This window comes from Camelus bactrianus, chromosome 27 (genome assembly GCF_048773025.1).
Source record: "Camelus bactrianus isolate YW-2024 breed Bactrian camel chromosome 27, ASM4877302v1, whole genome shotgun sequence".
In the NCBI taxonomy this organism is placed as follows: Eukaryota; Metazoa; Chordata; class Mammalia; order Artiodactyla; family Camelidae; genus Camelus; species Camelus bactrianus.
Window position 1 is genome coordinate 22,716,569 of NC_133565.1, and position 12,902 is coordinate 22,729,470.

Sequence of the window (12,902 nt, forward strand, 5' to 3'; positions counted from 1 at the left end):
GAACTTACACTTTGTGTCCATTCTTATGTTTTTGAAACTGTTTTCTGTTCCTGGAATCTCTTGCTAACTTTCCCTCCCTAACTTCTGCCTGGTAAACCCCACAGGCTTGTGCAGCTGCAGGAATCACAGCCTGCACAGGCTGCCGTCTCACACTGTACGTGAAGGAAATGAGTTCCAGAGAAGCAGAGCTGGTGTGAGCTCACACAGCTGCGGAGTTTCACAGCCAGGATTTGAACACAGCATTTTTCTTCCTTTCCCGTTGATTCTTCCAGACCCTTATTTCCTCTTCAAGCCTTCTTGTGTCCATGAATCTTGGGTGGAGGGCCAGACACGAGAGCAAAACACTTGGGTTCAGATTCAAATTGTGCCACTTAGGAGCTTTATAACTTTGGGCAAATTACTTAACATTTCTGTGCCTTCACTTCCTCGTCTGGCAAATGAGGCTAATAATAGTATTCACCCCTAGGGTTGTAATGAGGAGTAAATGAACTGTTGCTCAGAAAATACTGAGAATGGTGCCTGGCACAGAGAACAGAACTTAATAGAGAAGTGATTGATTGGTTGGTTGGTTGGTTGATTGATAGGTAGGTAGGTAGGTAGGTAGATAGATAGATAGATAGATAGATAGGACAGGACTGTGCATCTGAGTTCTGAGGGTTGCAGTGAAGAACCCCTGGGGTTGGAGAGTTGGGAGCAGGATGCCTGTCAAAAAGGGGTCCTTCTTAACTACCACCTCTCTTTTGCCCACCTGTGAAATGCGCTGGTCCTCTCCCACGAGTCGCGTGGTATTTGTTTCTGTAGAACCAGCCCCTTTTTGCAGAGATCTCCATCTTCTTTGATTTTCTCCTTAGAGACTGTAACTGCTAGAGGGTGATTAATCACAATGCCCTGGGCTTGGTGGGTGTCCAGATGTTAGTTGTTAAAAGTTACAGAACATTTTAAAAGAAACACTTTGTGCCAGAACAATATCCAGACCTTTACTACCTGAATCACTTGATTTGTTTCTGCTGATAACTGTTGTCTCATGTAATTAGGCTAATTGCCTTTCGAAGAAAGGTAAAGATTTGTTTTTCCAATTTCATTTCATATAGAAAATTCAGCATATTTACTGAGCTGAAATACACACATGGGCATATACACACAGCCACACACGTGTACATGTGTGTAAGCTAGAGGACGCCTCTGTTTCCCACGGCCTTCACAGGAAGAATTCAACTCGAAGGCAGTGGCAGCATCTGGTGGAGTCATGTGCTTGAATGGAGAGTGATCTGGAACCTGTTCAGGAACCTGTTACTCTTGCTTAATAGTCATACTGGCCTGTCATTCCAAGTGTTGGGCTCCTTGCAGGCAGGGACATAGCTGTTACCCTTCCTCCTTTTTTTTTTTTTGTAAGCAATGTGTTGCAAAACTCTGGCATCATGATACAATCGGCCATGACCTTTGGCATCTGACTTGAATTTGAATGATGAATTCTGCTTCTTAATATCTGTGTAACCTTGAGCAAGTTATTTCTTTAAGTCTCAGTTTTCTCATCTGTAACCCAAGGACAATACATACCCCATACGTTTGTTATGTGGAGAAAATGACATGTCATATGGTATGTCGTAGGTTCTTGGTTACTGAGTATTTGTTACCACTCTCAACTTACACAGCGGGGAGAGATTTCTATTGTCAGCAGGTAAAGAGCTTAAGGAGGCCCCTGGGGGAAAAGTGTGTGGAAATCTATTTACTTATTATTATCATTGGACACATGGGAAAAAAATGACTGTTTACTCTTTCAAAGACGGCAGAAAGCTTTGTTTGTTCTGTCAAGTGAGAAGCCTCTGTTAGCCTGTGCCTGTGGTCTGAGAGGTCGGATTTGAGGACCCTCCACCTCGCTCCTCAGGGGAAAGCGGCCTCTGCATGCAGCGGGGTCCCGACAGGCCCCAGTGCTCTGCCGCCTGTGGTTAATCAGGCAGAGCAGCAGGGGCATAACTCAACCAGGACAACTCCCCTTTCTTTTTTCTCATCAGGAAGATATTGTATGAAAGAAATGATGATGTTAGGAACATAGTTGCAGATAGTGGAGATCAGGGCCTGAAAGTTGAGGAGAAACGTGTTTGATGAATACATTCTGCATGTTGGAAATACTGACTTCTGTGAGGCTGAAAATCCGGAGAAAGTCTGATTCTCCAGGAAGGTGCTCTCCACAGGATCTAACCCTGCAGAACCTCTGCTTGCACACAAGAGGGGCTCTTCAGGGTGGTGTGTTAGCCTGCTGCGTGAGCCCCTGCCCTCTGTTCAGTGGACGCCATGGTCTCTGGCGTGCCTGCTCGTCCTGAACCCGGCGTCTAGCCGCAACTTTGCGTCATCCTTGTGTGAACTAGGCCATGTCATTGAAGTCCTCTTTACAGGAAGGAACGTGTATCTGAGAGCAAAATTATTTTCTAGGCCCTGAATTGCTACTAATAATAAAATAAAGTCATATCGTACTTTCCAAAGTGCTTCACCATTTGATCTGTTGTGTTGTGGTGACAATAAGGCAGGTGCTGGGGAATCTGTACAGTTCCTGCCATGGGACCTGTGTGACTCACCTCTTGCCTGCTGGGTTTTCAGAACTAATGCAGTTCAGTAGGTGTTAGACTCCCCACTGCATGCTAGGCCCTAACACGATCTTTGAGCTTCCTTTCTTTAATTTGTTCAAGTTGAACAGCAGTAGTTCAGTATATGTTGAGATTTTCAGAGACTGAGTGCCAGACACTACGTTGCAGGCGTGACAGGCCACTGGAATACAAAGTTGTCTGCTGTTTGGTAGGGGAACTGATTCATATTTGCGAGTAACAATTTGAAACAAGGGCTAGAAATGGAGTTTTAAGAAATTGGGAAGATTACTGCCAGGACTCAGGGGAAGGAGGGGTTTCTTTTAGGCAGGGGAACTTGTACATCACGCAGGAAGAGCAGAGAGGACCCCCCAGCGTCTTCGTTTCAGGAGGAGGGCTCTAATCCTGTCTTCCTTGCTGCACGTGTTTCCTTTAGGTCATGACTGCTGCGAGACAGTGAAGGTGCTGCTCTGTGCTTCCAAAGAGGGCCTTCCCGTGTTTGTGGTGGCCGAAGAAGACTTTCAGTTCATCCAGGACGAGGCCTACGATGCAGCCCAATTCCTGGCAACCAGTGCTGGAAATCAGCAGGCTCTGAACTTCACCCGCTTTCTTGATCGGTCAGGACCGCCGTCTACTGATGTGAATTCCCTTGATGAGAAGGTGGCCCTGGCATTCAGGCACCTGAAGCTGCCAGCGGAGTGGAATGTGTTGGGGACAGATCCGACGTCACATGGTAAGAACTTAAATGGCCCACGGTCTTTGAATTTGGATCCTTATGTTTTTGGATGAGGCTGCTTTTATATGGTGATGGTCTGTCTCTACGTCTGCCACTGTGGCTGAACAGACCTTGCACTTACTGTAGCGAAGTGACCCCGTTGGCATCTCCTCTGGGCTCTTCAGCTGAGCTCTTAGGCCTGTTCTTGTGGTGAAGTGACGCCAGAGGGAGCTTGCTGTAGTCATCGTCAGCTCTCATGTAAAGTAGTGGGGGGCTTGGGTGGCAGGACACCAGGATGCTCAGAGCTGGAGGCTGATGCTGCCAGGACTGAGGGGAAGAGGGGTTCTGTTCTCATCTTTCAATAAAGCTGTTGGTCTGAAAAAATAAAAGAAAGCAGAGGGTGGCCCATTGCCCTTCCATCCTCTCCCACCCCGTGCAGAAAGAGACCCGTCCTTCACGAGGAGGGAAGTAGCAGAGTAACTTGTGCTATTTTCTTGGTGTTTAATTATCAGAGACAGGCTTTTATTATTGTATTCTCAAGTTCTCTAGAAATTCCATGAAATTGGAGGAAAGGAAGAGGCTGGGAAGTGGGTGGGAGGAGCTTGAGAGCAGGCTGAGCTCTGGTAGACCCCACACGTTTTTAGCCAGAGGATCTTCACTTGCTTATTTTACCTACTGGCCCTCCGTAGGCGAGTTCATTGAAGGAAGGGCTCCATTGTTAAAAACACTGATGTAATCAGTGTCTGTGTGTGTTCCTTTTATTCAGACAGGGGATATCCCACATATTTATTCTTGTGGCAAATGACATCTTCTAAATGTTGTGAATATGTATTTGTGAATATGTATGTATCTTCAGTGAAACAGTATATGCCTGGAGTCCAATAAATAATGTCGTCTTTCCCTCCTGAGTTCACCATCTCCTGGAGAGATGTAGGAGTTCCACGGATATAGATCAAAACGTTTGCTGTGTTAATGACAAAAGCTAGGTTGGAAAGCTGACTTTAGATTGCCTGACTGAAGGGGTTGCTTATCCCTTCTACTTTATCTCTGAAAGAGCTGGACAATCACAGGGCTGCCCTTCAGAGTCCACGCAGCTTTGACTGTTGTGTTATGTAAGGAGGGCAACCGGAAGTCATCCTCCCTGCAGGCAAGCGGGTCCTGAGGAGAAATGCCCAGAGGGGCCTGAGCGGGAGGCCCCGCTCAGTTCCTGCTCCCACAGACCCATCAAGTGGGTGCATTCTTCCTCCCGTGGAGGAATGGTAGAGAGGTGTTTGCTAGCTTGGGTTCTCTTAAATCCACCGAATTTAACCATTAAGGCTGTGACCAGCTGTAGGAATGGTGTCCCCCACTCTCAGGGGCTTCCTGTCAAGGCGTTACCAGGGCCCTCCTGCCAGGTAAAATACAAAAGAAAGTGTGGACCCTAAAATCACATGAAGGAAAAAAAAATGTGTCCTTTTTCTTATTAATATAATGTCTAAGAAAGCTCTGCAGTGCTGAGATCTAGACATGAGAATATTTGCTGTTTACAGGGCTCTGGCACCTTTTCAGAAACCTGATGTCGGGGCTTAGTACCTCTGGCCTCTGCTCTTTCTGTCTTGTGATGGGGATGCTTATTCTGGTTGTCATTTATAAATCAGTATCAAGAAGGATTGCGCTAGTTATGTGTGGGGCTTAAAGTTTTATGTGTGTGTGGGTTTGCTTTGTCTTGTTTAAAGAAGGCACAGGAGTTGGATAGTTAGTTCATGTCACATGATTAGAAAGAACTATTAGAAAAGCACGGGTCTGAGACTTTAGACTTATCACTTCCCCTCTCTGGGCCTTAGCATCCTTCCTTGTCTTTAATAAGGAACTTGGCAACTTTAATATTTTTGTGGACTTTCCATGTGCTTCTTCAGTTTCTGTTGTATAAAATTGCTCAAGCAGTGCTAGCAAAGGCTAAATCACATTTGAACATTTAGGGAAATGCCTTAAAACCACAATAAGGTGCCATTACACACCTATTAAGGAAGGCTAAAATTAAAAATACCAAGTGCTGGCAAGGATGCAGAATAGCAGCTCACACATTGTTGGTGAGAATGCAAAATGTTACAGCCAATCTAGGAAGCAGGTTGACAGTCTCTTATAAAAGTTAAATGTACATTTATTACATGACCCAGCAGTCTCACTTTTGTCTCTTTAGCCTAGAGAAATGAAAATTTACTCAAAAAAAAAAATCTTTGCACAGATGTGCCTATAGCAGCATTATTTATAATTACCCCAAACTAGAAACAACCCAAATATCCCTCACTGGGTAAATATATAAACAACCTGTGGTACATCCATACAATGGAATACTACTCAGGAATAAATAAGGAACAGACTGTTGATGTGAGCAACAACTTGGATACATTTTAAATGTATTGCACGAAGTAAAGAAGTCAGTTTCCGAAGTTATTTACTGTATGATTCCATTTATATGATATTCTAGAAAGAGCAAAATTGTAGGAACAGAAAATGGATCAGTAGTTGCCAGAGTCTATAGAGGAAAGATCTGACTGCAAAGAGGTATCATAGAGGAGTTCTTTGGGTATTGGACTGGTTTTGTGTCTTGGTGGTGGTGGTTATAAGAAGCTATGTGTGTGCTCAAACTCATACAACTGTATACCCTCCAAAAGTGAATTTTACTGACATGAATTAAAAGCAATTAAAAGAACAAAAGAAATTGAACAAGTTAGGTGTATACTTTACAAGGTGAAATGCGTGCAAGAGACTTGCAGACCTGTCTTTAAGTCAACGCTGGGATAAGGAATCTGATTTCAAGTGCTGGACTCACATTCTGCAGTTTAAACTCTTCAGTTAATTGTGGATTAGAAGCTACAAACAGATATTTTAAGACTGAGTAGCATTAATTAAGAGGTCCTTGCTTGCTGTTGAGTGACAAATGTAAAGGAACATTCTGCTTACATCAGTGAGTTGCACATCAAATACTTTTTTTTTAAAGGTGTTTAAATAAGGAAGAAGGTACGAAGTAAGCTTGTCGCCTGGGATAATAATGCAGTTTAATAGGACACCTTGTTACATAACAGGACTACTTCCTGTTGAAAGCTAGGATGTTTACAGGTATTCCAGCCTAATGCTTGTACAAAGGAGTCATGTAAGATTTATGGTTAATCCTCCCACTCTAGTTGTTTAGATGCAGTGCTTTTTAACTTTTTTTTTTTTCAGGTCAGTAACTCCTCTGAAAATAGCTCAGATTTCTTCTCAGGAAAAAATACTCATAGGGGCCTACCTGCAGACATTTACATATTGTTTCAGGGATTCATAGTCTCCCTGAACCACAGGCTTGAACGTGGAGTTCAGAGCTCTTGGTTTAGACTCAGCATTAGAGTGGAGAAGCTTAGGCCATGGAGTCGGTCTGTTTATATGCTGGCTTCATTGCAGGAGTTTGTGCAAAATACTTAATCTCTCTGTTTCTAAATTTCTTCCCATATGAAATGGAGGAAAGTATGTCTGATAGTGGGTGCTAGTTTGCAGGCTCTTCACTTTTAATGTACCATGACCAAGATCCACCAACATTTTAGAGACAAAACATGGATGAGCTCTGATGAGGGAAAGTAACATGTCTTATGAAAAAGATGAAACAGTGTGGCACTTTATTTAAAAAGAAAAAAAAAAACGACAACAAACTCTTTGAAGCAGAATGAGATTTTTAAAAAATTTCTAAAGTCAGTCCTCACTTTAAACACCTGCAAGAGGGAGTTTGTCCACGTTATTCTTCCCGGTGCTCTTTAATCCCTAGTTAGGTAAAGCAGCTTCCACGCTGTACTCAGATGGAAGTCACATGGCTTCATCTGGGTGGAGCGTGAGTGATGGGTTGGGATACTATCCCTCTGAGTTACCGAGTTTCGCGTGTGTCAGCTCTTCAGTGCCTCTGTGGTTAGTGAAAATGGTGAAGCCCAGGATGGGTTTTCCCCTGAAAGACCCCACACAACAGCAAGCAGCATAACTCTTGGTAACAGGGTGGGCTGCTCAAGACTTGCTCTGAAGAAAGCAAGGAGGAGAAAGGTTCTGGGGGAAGTCTGCCTTCTTAGTCATGGTGTTGTATAACTAATGAAAAGAAGAGCTGATCATCTCTGGGGTGGGAGTCTTCCCCACATAGAGACATTTGGATGGACAGAAGGGTGAGAGAGATGTGAGGAAGGCTGCACTAAAAACAGCCTGTGTGTTCTCAGTTCTTTTTATCTGATGTTGGTTCATAGAACCACAGCCTTAATCATTTGGTGTTTTAGTTCCCACACTTTTTCCAGATTGCTTGATAGCTTTCCATGGAAATTTTTTTCTTAGCTACACTCTCTAGTATTTTTGTATGTTTTCAGCTATCATAGCTACTAAAAAAAGAAATAATAAAATATTAAAAGCTATTTTAATAATAATGTAACATTATACTAATCTAAGGGATTGACACCAAGACAAGCGGTGCCAGGTAATGCCAGTACTTTAGCTCCAAAAGATTTTGTTGTTTCTCAAACCTCGATCCTGCCACAAGGTTACAAGTGCCACTTTTCCAAAAGCCCATTTCTCACATGGGCCTGTTGTTTTCCTTCTCCAGGGGATATGAAAATTCCTGCCTCATGTGGGACTTGAGGTTTATTTAAGAAGCAGTACAGACTGGTAGAAAGAATGGACTTTGGAGCCTCCTAGATACAGATTCAAGGAGTACTGTGAGCAGGGCATCTCCGTAGTTGATGGGGGAGGAGAAGTGCGTGGAGTCTTTGATTACTGTTTTGCTCATGGAACTTAGGACGTTTTGCATAGTCAGAAAATGTGATGATTCGAAAAGATGCAGCCATCTAGCATGCTCATCGGTGTTGAATGCCTGCTAGGCACACATCTCCTTTCTCTGCAGATCTGAGGGAGTGTGTGTGTGGTGGGGTTGTTGGGGGGCGCTTCCAGCATATAAGTAGATAGCAAGCAGGACTTATGACATTTTCGATTACCTTCTTGGTGGCTAGAAGCTGGACCCACATAGAGATTTTTCCAGTTGAGTATGGTTAAAACAGGAAAACTAACCAACCAACATGGCCTATGACATAACACTTCAGCATAAAGGGAATGGAGAATTATTATCACGAGTGTTCAGGTGGAAGACTCACTGGGTATAATTTTCATTAAGAAACCAAAGAAAAAAATTTGAAGAGGTCCTTTAAAAGATTGAAGACATAACGCCTATTATGAAATTGGAGAAGGAAGCACCAAAGAGAAAAATTGGTTTAATGAGTACTTTAGTCAGGGTCAACCAGAGAATCAGAACCAGTAGGAAAGTATGTATTAAGATTTATTTCACGGAATGGCTTGCCCAGTTGCGGGGGCTCACTAAGCATGCCCAAAATTCGTAGGGCAGGAAGAGAAGAGAAAAATCACGGCCAGCTCAGACCCACCAGCAGGAGCCAAAGCTGCCATCCTCAGACAGGAAGGGGAGGCCCTGAGTTGGATGGAACTCCACAAGCACAGGCCGAAGCTGCCCTCCACAGGCAGGATTTCTTCTCTCTCCAGGGAAAACCTCAGCCCTGCTTTTAAAGTCTTTCAACTGATTCAGTTAAGCCTACCCAGATTAGCCAGGATAATCTTCCTTATTAGATCAACTGATTAGGCGCTTTAATTACATCTGCAAAAAACCCATCACAATTTGGGCAGAGATGGAAAGGGAGTTGGCTTAAATGATGCAAGTACATCCAGAATCCCATAGCATAATTAAATTCAAACTGGGGACAAAGGACCCAATTGACATCATAGGAAATGCAGTTAGTGATCTGAAAAACAAAGTTGAGTAGCTCTCAGCATACATAGGGAAAAGACAAAGGATCTTGACAGGGGAAAAAAATACCAACGTAGAGAGTAGAGAACAGAGATTGACTCTAAATTGTAGGGGCTCTGGAGTTTAAACTAGGACAGAGGGAATAAGAGACAAATGGAAGGTATGGAAGGTAATAAAATTATTTTTGGAGGAAAACATAATGAAAAGGTGCTTTTTAAACTACAACATTAGATCGCGTGCATGATTGCTTGAAGTTCTTACAAAAAGAGAGGAAGGTGTGGTTTCTAAATTCAAGATAGAAGAATTTTCAAATCTTGATAATTTTTGCTGTGGGCAAGGTATTAACCTGAATTCATCCGCAAAATGAGGATAACAGGACCTCATGGGTTATTGTGAAAAAGGATGAAAAAAAGTAGAAACCACTTAGCCCAGGCCTGGCACTTAGCAGGCCTTCACCTGGTATTGCTTTTCTTATTATCTGTTGATGGCAGAGAGGGGGTGACCTAAAAGCAAATGTGGCACCTGCTGCGAGGACCTTAAGGTGAGATTCGGGAGCCCATAGCTGCTGGAATTGGGGTGCCAGCTTTGAGCAGGTGCATGGCCTTGTTGGAACACTACTCTTAAAGGCTGAGCTGACTCAGAGCAAATAAGGGGTGAGAAATGGTGGGGGTGTAGAGAAAACTACTTTAAGGAGGTGTTGCTTAGTAAGGCTGGAATTAACCAGTCTCAAAAAAAAAAAATCACACAGTTCCTGGGCAGTGCCTCATTAGCTTTTTTGTATTTGATAAGGATGACAGAGTGTGAACAACTGTAAGGCACAAGTCAGATGGTGATATTTGATCTTTGCTGAAGGTTCTTTCTGTCCTTTTGTCTGGCCTGGCTACCTCCCCTGAGGTGTTGATAATTAAAATTTGTACCTGCATCGGCAGTGGCTTCTTTGGCAGTGTTGATTTCTTTCTAGCCTTGTGCCTCTGCTGAACACCATATAAACCCTGAATTAGTAGTGTGCAGAGTTCTGTAGGGAAAGTATGAAATATGAACGATGGCTTTTGCTTGCAAGGAAATTTACCTTGGCAGTAGGGAGACCAGACTAAGGCACACATGACATTAGAAGACAGTGCGGTTCAGTGTAAAAACTCAGGTTCAAAGATGTGTTCATTCTTATTGTGCTGTTCACATACAGAAGCACCGGAGACTTGAGTGTAAGGAGGAAACACTGGGGTCCGTCCAGGAAGTCTGCGTACGCTCAGTGAAGGAGTTGAGACCTGTGGGAAGCTGTGGAGAATGAGAGATGTTAGCTCAGCTGAGGGGATGAAGGCAGGCACAACTCCAGGGCACCATTCCAGACTCCAAGTACTGCTCCCTGGGGCTGAGTAAGGCCCAGCCTTATGGGCTGTGCACCGCAGCCCTGCAGGGCCTGTAGCTCCCGACATTGCAGGCTGGGCACAAGAGGACGCCTGAGGCAGAGAGAGAGAGTTGCTGGTGAACCCAGGATGCAGCTGGAAGTTGGGAGGGACAGAGAAAAGAGCATGGGAGGGAAGGAGCCTGGCACTCATTCAGTGAGTACCTGCTACAGCCAAGCAGCAGACTAGCATCTCATCCACTCCCTCTTATTTGTTACTGCAGCCCTAGGGGTGAGGGGATGGTACCCCACCCCAGGGATGAAGAGAGTGAGCTCAGAGAGGTGAGATGGATGATGCTCAGTCACACAGGTGGTAAATGCCAATATGAACCCAGCTTTGTCTGACGCCAAAGCCCTTCGACATTCTGCCACTTTCAGAGTGACTCACTACACCAGGAAGGGGCCTTCCCATCGGGTGAACTAGGCCCAGGCACACGTTTTTCTTTCTGAAGTTGTTAGCATATCCTCTTGGAGTTAGTCTTTTGTTTTACACCTGGAGATGCATTTCTTTCTTTCATTAAACCAACAAAAATAAGCTGACAGTGCCAGCCATTTGATTTGCCCTTAATGTGGGGGAATAAAAAGAGCTGTGTGTACTTAACAAGCAGAACCTGTTTTTAGTGTTTAACTAACCGACTCCTGTCTGGGTGTTGTTTTTTAAAAATTTTTTTTAAAGTAATTATATCCTTGATGATACACCCATCTAAGCCCCGACAACTATTCCCCTTGGATCCCCATGTGGAGGCTGCACTCACTTCTATTTCTTTCTTTATTAAGGAAAAGAACATATGTGTGGAGTCACCCTTACAAATCTGCCTGTATAAATTGGTTGAACAGATGCATTCAATCAGAATAAGAAATGGCTTGACTCTTTTGTAGAACAGGCTCCTGTTGGAGATTTTGCTTCTCATACTTTTTTCTAGCTTTGTTTTGTCTTTAGTTGAGAGCTGATTCTACTTTGCCGCAGTAAAATTGTTCATGTTGTATGTGGTGGCTTAACTGTAGGACCCTAGGTCCTTGGCAGCGTTGGTGTCTACCTGACTCATCTTTCTGTTTGCTTGCTTCGTGTCTTCACATTCTCTTCAGTTGTTTCCATTTTCTTCCCCATCCACAGATGGCGGCCCCAGGGAAACATTGATGCACTTTGCTGTGCGGCTGGGACTGCTGCGGTTGACATGGTTCCTGTTGCAGAAGCCAGGTGGCCGCGGAGCTCTGAGCATCCACAACCAGGAAGGAGCGACACCTGTGAGCTTGGCCTTGGAGCGAGGTTATCACAAGCTGCACCAGCTTCTAACCGAGTAAGTGCTCCTTCTCCCCATTTCCCTTCTCTCAGCGCCAGCCCCACCCCTCGTTCATAGAAGCCCTGCCCACTTGGCTTCCCAGTGGGCGCTTGCCAGGAACTGAAACCTCAGCCCTGCGCCTTGCCTTTCCTGGGGCTTTGTCAGCCTGCTCCTGCTAACCACTGCATTGTCTGAGAGTGACACACGTAAGTCATGTCACCGTTTTTTCTCTCCTCTGTCTCCCTGCCTTCACTGCTTCTTGCCTCTTAACATTTTACTGAAAACTCAGAGTAAGTCTGGTCTGAGGGGTAGCACTCCATTACCATGGTATCCAGCTTTTCCCGGTTTAGTGCAAGAGGAAACGTTTTTCTTTCTTTTTTTTTTTTTTTCGGTATGTCTCCAAGACTAAAAAGTTAACTAGAAACAAATACTTTAATGTAGTAATTGTGTATGGAAAGTATGCTGAACCACAGAGTTTTGGTTTGAGTGTAATTTTTATAAATAAAATTGAGAGCAGTGATGTCTTCATATGAGTAGCGGTAAAAAGCCACTGAGTTGTCCTGGAAACGTGCAGTAGGAAATCCTGTCTGTGTGTTTGTGGGTTCAATTGTTATACATTCTGACTCTTTAGATTGAAGGAAGGTTGTTAGTCAAAACATTTAAAGAGTTCTATTTTCTTGTATAAACAAATAAATGCATTAAAACAGCTAACACTTTTCATTGCAATATTTATGAAAGGTAGACAATTTCAAGTACAGTTTCTCTTGTTTAATATGATTTTTACTGGTTATGGTCATGATCATCTTTTCTACCACATTGGCTAAACAAGAGTAAATCCCATTGGATTTATGTTTTTAGCAATTGAAGGAACCTTATATATTCCCAAATTCTCAGATATTTTGCCACGTTAGACTTAATTTAGTTGCATTTTATTTTTTTACCATTTTAAGCTGTGTGTGGGGGTAATCTAGAAGGGCCAAGAAGAGATCTCAGAACATAATGCTACTGACTGTTATATAAATAAGGTTTTTTGTGTGTTTTTCTTTACCTGCTCTAACTTTCCCAGTCAAGCCAGACAGAAGGTTCTTTGCAGAAAGCTCTCTGATGAGTGGTACAGATACAGTGCCGGTAG

General features: G+C 43.7%; 1 protein-coding gene across 15 annotated transcripts in view; it reads left to right on the forward strand.

The window, feature by feature from the left end:
* Positions 1 to 12,902, forward strand: part of AKAP13 (A-kinase anchoring protein 13) — a 293,291-nt gene that overhangs the window by 114,910 nt on the left and 165,479 nt on the right. For 14 of the 15 annotated variants that reach the window (XM_074354303.1, XM_074354305.1, XM_074354308.1 and 11 more), the window contains exons 4-5: positions 3,016 to 3,312; positions 11,605 to 11,788. In XM_074354303.1, the coding sequence (XP_074210404.1) occupies positions 3,016 to 3,312; positions 11,605 to 11,788 (481 nt within the window). Of the gene's footprint in view, positions 1 to 3,015; positions 3,313 to 11,604; positions 11,789 to 11,886; positions 11,977 to 12,902 lie in introns of those variants that run through there. The other variant, XM_074354317.1, reaches the window with a different exon arrangement.